This window comes from Stegastes partitus, unplaced genomic scaffold (genome assembly GCF_000690725.1).
Source record: "Stegastes partitus isolate 25-593 unplaced genomic scaffold, Stegastes_partitus-1.0.2 Scaffold2, whole genome shotgun sequence".
NCBI classification, from domain to species: domain Eukaryota; kingdom Metazoa; phylum Chordata; class Actinopteri; family Pomacentridae; genus Stegastes; species Stegastes partitus.
In genome coordinates, this window is record NW_007577733.1 from 1117642 (window position 1) to 1125851 (window position 8210).

General features: G+C 39.0%; 2 protein-coding genes across 2 annotated transcripts; one reads left to right on the plus strand and one right to left on the minus strand.

Moving 5' to 3' along the window:
* The first annotated feature begins 372 nt into the window (after positions 1-372).
* Positions 373-3829, plus strand: c1galt1c1 (C1GALT1-specific chaperone 1). The gene is made up of 2 exons (XM_008275861.1): positions 373-496; positions 2101-3829. The coding sequence occupies exon 2, from the start codon at positions 2115-2117 to the stop codon at positions 3066-3068; it is 954 nt and encodes a 317-aa protein (XP_008274083.1). The 5' UTR covers positions 373-496; positions 2101-2114; the 3' UTR covers positions 3069-3829.
* Positions 3830-4577: 748 nt separating this feature from the next.
* Positions 4578-7166, minus strand: mcts1 (MCTS1 re-initiation and release factor). Its single transcript, XM_008275872.1, has 6 exons — positions 6970-7166; positions 6198-6350; positions 5758-5855; positions 5538-5671; positions 4915-4982; positions 4578-4836 (listed from the first exon to the last, which is right to left on the minus strand). The coding sequence occupies exons 1-6, from the start codon at positions 6978-6980 to the stop codon at positions 4755-4757; spliced, it is 546 nt and encodes a 181-aa protein (XP_008274094.1). The 5' UTR covers positions 6981-7166; the 3' UTR covers positions 4578-4754.
* Between the last annotated feature and the right edge of the window lie 1044 nt (positions 7167-8210).

Consider the following 8210-nt stretch of genomic DNA (forward strand, 5'->3'; position numbering starts at 1 on the left):
TGGATAGATCTCAGCCTGGCACATCTGGACAATGGCATTTTAGCCCATTCCTCTTTGAAAAACTGTCAGGATGCACAGGGACCATAAAGCTCTTTTCAAGTTCAGCCACAAATTCTCAATTGGACTGAAGTCCAGGCTCTGACTGGGCTGCATGAAAACATCCACCTTGTTGTCTTTAAACCATTTTCTCCATTTATTTTACCCTCTGCCTTTACAAACCTTCCTGAACCTGCTGCAGAGACAACCAGCCTGGGTAGTGCTTCACTTAGTCCGGAAGGGGACAGCAGAGCCCTTGGAGGGGCTTTGAGAGGCAGGAACGTAACTATCTGCACTGAACCGTGGAAGAGGAGGCGGAAGCAGTAGAAGAAGAGCCATGCTTATTGTTGGCTGTTAGTTGACTGTCCTGCATGACGCTGGTAAGCAACCAGGAAAAGTGGGACCTGAAAGACTGACAAAGCGGTAGCACCAGCTGGCACGGCAGCATTAACCTAGCTAGGTACAGTAAATACTCTTTATTTGATATGTTTACGTTGCTAGCAGGAGTTCGGTTTAGCCGCCGAGTGTAACATTACGAAGAGAGGACGCTAACTGTTAGCTAACAGCTGGTAGTTACAGCGACTTCTCCTCAAACTGCCCTGGACGACGTTATCAAGTTACCGGAGCTGAAAACTGAGCTGCTGATTAAAATGTCGACACAAAACACTTGAGACTGACTGATATCTGTGATGTTGTATTAAAACTGTAACCGCAGAACGTTTGCCTCGAAGCGCTTTTCGACAACTATCAGATGAACAAGTCGTTGATGTAGACAGAGAAACCAAGAACAGTTCAGTCATGATAAGTGGGACAAACATCTAACATTAAGTGAAGCTCTCCCGTTATTTTTAAGAAAAGTTAGCTTTATTTCATAATATAGAATTAATTGCTTGATAAGACGGATTTTTCTGTGTATTTTGTTCAAAATGTTGTTCAGAGTATTAAAAGCGCCAATCGTCCTTTGTTTGGATGATCCATTAGTCCGTTTCGTCATCTAGCTTTTCACACAAAAATAAATAAATGTGAATAAATGTGATTACTTTTGAACAGCGTGTCAGTCTTCATTGATGGTCCACTCAACGTCTGTTGAGTTGATCACCGATGTTTACTGAGGTTAAAAAGAAGACTCTGGACTGGATCATAATGGCCTTTTATAAGTATACAACCTTTGTGGTAGAGAAAACATTAGCACAGACGTAACTTACAGAATAGTCACATGTGGTGGTTTTATCGATTGACGACAAACTTGATAACTTACTAGTCATCAAAGGTATTTGTCAGGAAAAAAAATCAGTTTATTGACTGCTCACAGTTTTTTCCAGCATAAGAATTTGCTTTGTTTTTTTTTTTGTTTCACATGATTTCAAATGCGTTATCTTTGGATTTTACTCTGCTGGTCACACAAGACAAGCAAGTTGAACCTGGGTTATTATTATAACATATCCTCCAGTAGTAAAAGAATTAGTTAGGGGATTAGGGGATTATTATAAAAACAACAACGATGGTGATAGTATTTCTGTGAATACATAGCATCATAAGTCAGGTAATACAATGTATAGCTTTTTTTAATTGACATTAAAACATAAATACACACACCAACCCACACATATACTTAAATGCTGACATATACTGTAAATCATACAACCCAGATTGAATCAAGTTATGCTAACCTTTTGGTAAAAAGTAGACTTTTTTTTTTTTTTTTTTTTAAATCAAGCATTTCATCATATCTTTGAAGCTCTTTTCCCATCGTGTCTTCATAGAATATGGCCACATCCATCACAATATCTTGAAGCAGCTCCAAATTGCTTTTAGCTTGACCAACAGTACAAAACTCTGTTTACTGTCACAAATGACAAAAAAGTAACAAATCCTCACAATTGATGAGCTGGAAATAGGTTAAGAGATTTTGCATTTTTGCTCAAGAAGTGACTAAAACAATTGCTTGTATAATTTAAATCAAACATTATTAAATCAGATACTTATTATATTTTCAGCTCTAAATACAAAAAGGCCTGATTAGCATTTGTGAATGTAGAATAATGCTTTATCTCTGTTGTCTAGGGTCTGTTGGCAACATGTTGTCTGACGGAGGCTCCTTCATGAAGGGGATGTTCATGGGAGGCCTGTTCTGCTTGGTGCTGTCGTTCCTGAGTAGTTTCAGTCCCAGCACTGAGTCCATGACAGAAGACCACCATCATCATCACGTCAAAGCTGCTAGTAAAGAGGAGCTGAAGCATCTCTCCGACAGTCACACTCAGGAGTTGATCAATCAAGTCCGGGTCTCTTGCATCATCATGGTCCAGCCCAACATCCTTGTTTACTGGGCTACAGCTGTCGACACCTGGGCGAAACACTGTGACAAGGCTGTGTTTTACACCTCAGAGTCCGCCAAGGCGCTCGAGGCAATAGACCTCAATGAAAAAGATGATTGGGCAAGGTTACGTAAAGCTCTGAAGCATGCTTATGATAACGCCGGGGATCTGCGTTGGTTCTTTGTGGCGCGGCCCACCACATTTGCCATCATTGAGAATCTCAAATATCTTGTACTCACAAAGGATCCGAGTGAACCATTCTACCTGGGCAATGCTATGAAGTCAGGGGAGCTTGAGTATGTGGCATTTGAAAGCGGCATTGTCCTAAGCTACGAAGCCCTGAAAAGGCTGGTGAAGGTGTTTGAGGATGAAGAAAAATGTCCAGAAAGAGGACGTGCCCTATGGAAGCTGAGTGAAGACAAGCAGCTTGCCGTGTGTCTCAAATACACAGGTGTGTTTGCGGAGAACGGAGAAGATGCACACGGAAAGGGCCTGTTTAACAGCAAGACTGTTAACAATCTGATATCAGACAGCATGAAGGCAAACCCCACCAATGTAGTGGAGGGCTGCTGCTCCGACATGGCTGTCACATTCAACGGGATGTCACCAAATCAGATGCAGGTTATGATGTTTGGAGTTTACAGACTTCGTCCTTACGGCCACGATTTCCATGACTTGTTAGCATTTTACCCTCCTGAAGGTTCAGACAATGATTAGTTTCATTCCTTCGAGCTGGGTGTGTCCTCTTACATAGTTTTGCTTCTGTGATGGCAAACGTAAAATTGGGGAGGTGGTTTTCTTATGCTGTTTGTAAAACTAGTTCCTGGAAGGGAATACACTTTTATGTAAATTTGTACCTTTTGCACTTGACGCAATCAGCACCACATTCTTTTGCGGTGTACGTTACAGAGCCGATGGGTGTGCCGTCCTTTGAATGCAGGTGAAGCTGGGAAATGTTAATTCATGACATGAATGGATTATTTGCAGGTTTTGGTGATTTATGTATTATTATGTGTCTTAAATGTCTTTTTGTGGTCTTAAACTTGCATTAGAGTTGGGTGATACGAGTTTCTGAAATGATTTAACTGTTCTACATTCTCAGCTCTCATGACCACATGAATAACTTGTATTTTTTGCCGTGAATAAATCACCTCTCCGATTTATAGATTGTACTAGGGCACCAATAATTTGTGTTGACCAAGACATGTCATGGCGCAGCTCTGAAAGAACTATATTTTTTGCCATGTAGTGCTTGGGTATCTCCTTGTCTGAAGAATTGGCCTTCACAGCTAAATGGACGAAATATACCTCATAGTTAAAGGTATTGTGATTTTTTTATGTCACAGTTTAAAAAAAAAAAAGCAGCTCTCAGTGGAAATGTCATTGTTCAACTGGCATTTTAGAAACATGGGAATCAAAGTGAACAGATGAAGTGACTTTTGGATAATGAAAGTAAATAAAATTAATTACTGAATGAACTTATTGTGGGTCTGTGGTGGTGAATTATCCAACAAGTACACTGTGGATGCTACTATGGTTTTTGAAAAGGGGAAATACCCGTGCTGTTCAAAGGAAGGCTTTTTATATTGAACAATTTCTACATAAAACAATGTTTTCTATTCCTGATGAACTGGATGCCATTTCATATCTGACGTTATTAGTAACACTTGTGAGCCTTGTGTTATATATGAAGTTGCTGCTGTCAGATTTTTTATAAAAAGGAATAAATAATTTTAGTTGTCACTGATGAACAAGTACAACTGAAATGTGGTCAGATTCGAACAACGGTCATAAACACCACCCTCACTGATATAAATGGGGTGGGCAAACAATAGTAACGCCTTAGTATAACAGTATCGTTTCAACAAAAACTAAACATTGTAAAGGTACAATTTACAGCAGGGCTCGCAGGTGTATTTTCTAAAGTGACTGTATAAAAAGTCACGGTCTTGGTCTTAAGGCAAACAAAGCCACAGTTTAACAAAGGCCTTGAGCAGAGTAACAGGTTTAACAGCTACAACGTGACACCCTCACCACTTCCTCAGCGTGGTAATGAAAGGGAACACTTAACATAATTTAGATAAATTGGAATCACAGGTACGCCTTGTAACCTGGTATGGTTAGACCTGACTACTTAAGCATACAATGTTGTCATGCCCATTTGATTTTAACCCTTGAAAACAAGCACCACAGGAATGAGATCCAGCAGCAATGAAAAACCAAGAATAGAGTTTAAAGCAAGATCTTTCTTTTATTTGTGCATAAGGATGGTTAAGTCAAAGCGTCCAGCGGGTTACACAGCTAAGTCTGTACGTGTAAACAGTTGACTGGCAGCTCATGCCTCACTGTCAAGAGCTCCACACATTTTCCGAGGTGGTTGGGGCATTGCAGGCGGTGACGTCATCACTTATACGTCTTCATGTGCCACAATCCATCATTCAGATAGTGAACATTCTCGATTCCAATTCCCTTGTTGACTTTTTCTCTGTTTGCAAAACACAAACGGATCAGAAAAACGTTTACGCAACCATGAGGAATTTGCTTTGAATAAAACAGGTCTTACATGCTTTCTGCAGACATCTTCATTACGCCAACACAAAGTGCGTGCTGTTTCCCCTCTGCCATTATGGCCTGCATCCACTTATTAAGGAAAATCCTGTAGGCAAGCTCATTTAAAATGTATAACGAAGGTCCATCCATCCATCCATCCATCCATCCATCCATTATCTATACACCGCTTAATTCTCACTAGGGTCATGGGGGGCTGGAGTCTATCCCAGCTGACTTAGGGCAAAGGCAGGGGACACCCTGGACAGGTCACCAGTCTATCACAGGTCCACACTTAGAGACAGTCAACCAAGCACACTCACATTCACACCTACAGACAATTTAGAATCACCAATTAAGCTCAACATGTTTTTGGACTTGTGGGAGGAAGTCGGAGAACTCGCAGAGAACCCAGCACTGCACAGGGAGAACATGCAAACTCCACACAGAAAGATTCCAGTGCCCCCACCGGGACGTGAACCGGCGACCTTCTTGCTGCGAGGCAACAGTGCTAACCAACTGCATCACCTTGCAGCCCCTACAACGAAGGTGACTTTTTAAAAATTTTTTACAATTGTGAAAACATATAGCGCAGAAATCAAACCGCTCTGGTGTGCAGCATCATTTCTGAAAGGATACGACCACTGTGTCGGCCTCTGCTGGGTACAGTTTAGCGCCTGGTGACGTTAGCCCAGGACACATGATGTTGGCTCCACTCAACACAAATTTAATGGCCCCTTTGTCTACTTGCTGGTGTGGAAGAATGAAAGGATCTATGACAAGGAAAAATAAAATCTTATCAACATGAGGAAATTCAAATACAACCATTAACCAGAAGACATTAGAATATCTCACTTACATTTATGCAACAATCTGAGGGTTGGGTAGAATGGTCCTTCTCTTTGTCTGAAGAAAAGCAGTTCTCCATTCACAGTCAGGATTTCAATGTGTTCATGGCTGGAATAAATAAATAATAATACAAAATCATTGTAAAACTGTAGGAGTGAATCATTCTAGAAGATGGCTCTGCATAGTAGGGCTGCAGCTAACATTTATTTTCCACAATTGATTTCATTATTTTGTCCACAGGTCAAAGATATTCAGTGTATTGTCACAGAGAAGAAAAGAACCCCACAAATATTTGTATTTGAGAAGTTGCAATCAGAGAATTTTGACATATTTTTCTTGAGAAATACTCAAACTGACTCTGAAAGCTAATAATTTAATGCTGACAACTGATTAATCACTGCAGCTCCACGATATATTAAACACTGATAAGAAAAAATGTCTAAGTCATACCATCTCACTATTTTGACGGGGTCCTTTTTTGGCATTATGTGATTGAGCCATGACTCGATGTCTGGAAATTGCTCCAACAGCTGATTTTTGATGCCTTTGATCACTGATGTCTTCAGCTGGATACAGTTGGACACATTTTCCTTCTCATCAAATCTGAAACAGAGGACAAGTAATACGTTAAGAGCTCCAGAAAAAGCTAACAGCTTGTCAGACTATTTCCCAAAATATGGTAAGCATTTAGACAACTACCAGAAAAAAATATATATATATTTTTTAAATCACGGTCGCTCGAGACAGTAGCTAACAGTTCTAAATCCTCTCAATTATAAGCATTTTTAAGAAGAAATGTCGATGCAAATCTCATCACGTTTAAGTGAAAGGTTCATCTTAGGGTAGTTTAATTCTGCTTTTGTAATTCTACTTTGGTGAACCACTGTTATATGTTACTGAACACAATAATTTCACAGTTAACACATTCTGTTAAATGAAATATTCATTGCAATATTACTGATGTACACATTAACTTAAAGGGAATACAGAAGATGTTATGTCTGTTCATTCTTCTGTCTGTGTGATCATTTCAATTACTCATATCTGCCCCTAATAACTATAATAACAAAGGCTCCCTAAAAGTACAATAACTCATGCCTGCTTTCTCATTAACTGAACATTAGCTTCTTATACATTTGAAGACGGGACGGCTAATCAGTTAGCATTAGCCACCTAGCTGTGGCTAGCTAATGTTACAACACCGAAATAATCCACAACGTACTTTTTAAACATCCTCGTTGGTCGCCGTTACCGCGTTCCTCAAGTGTGTCAGAACTCGTCTGAATTTGCCACGCCAGCTCGGTTTTGGTAAACGAGAAAGATCACAAAATACAGTTCTTATATCAAGTAATACTACAGCAATTCCACGCCTGTTTGGCAGTGGAGGGCCAGCGGTGTACAGAGCGCGTCATTTTACGACAGTTGTTTAAGCTACACGGCAGGTCAGGTCATAAAAGCCATCCCGTCACCTCGGTGACGTCTGTAACTATTAAAAAAATCCTTCTTTTTTTTAATATATTGTCAGACAACGCTGTTTTAAAAAAATATATATATTCAAACTACAGATGCACTTTTTTTTTCTTTTTAAAAAAAATCATGTAACAATTGTTTGGTAATGTCAAAATCAGTTTCCACAGTGACAAGGCAGTTTTAAAATGCGCATTGTGACGCTATCCCTATTTCACATTAGTTTTACATTAGGTATTACTGCAATATTTTAGACTCATTATAGAATGACTTTAAACTGCAAAATGTGATTTCTTTTCTTTTCTTTTGCCTCCTCGTGAAGCCCTTTGCAACTTGCATTCTTCTATATATTTATATTATGATAATTAATATTATTCCTTCAGCAAGATGGAAACTGCATTACAAATACCGTTCCTTTATCTACATATAAATAAAACAAGGACGAGTCTCGGTTTCATACCACTGACATATAAAGTAATCTAAATCTCCTGGAGTTATGATGCTGAAAGAATGCGCGGAGAACGTTACTTTGATCAGCCTACCAAAATGGCGCTTGTAGTCTTTGACGTAAATATTTGCACTATATCTACTGGATGTATGATGTTGTATGACGCTTTCTTAACATATTTTTAACACCGTGTTGTTAAAGCTTAATGTCAGTGTATTTCACATTCAACATAACTGTTTTATATTACATAGAATACAATTATACATCTTAAAGTAAACATTCCTTAATGAAATGCTCAGTTTGAATGTCCATACAATGTTTATAGTGCAAACATAATGAAATAAAATTCCATTGTAAATGTCACAAAACAGAGAAATGTGCAGGAATATTTCATACAGAAATGTTAATTTAAAAAAAACAAAAAAAATAAAAACCTAATTTACAATACAGCAAGGAGTAAGTGAGTATGAGACATGATCAATATAGTGCATGGAAATGTAGAACAGTGAATATTTGGATATTGTTAGGATTGTAAGAATGCCTTGTCA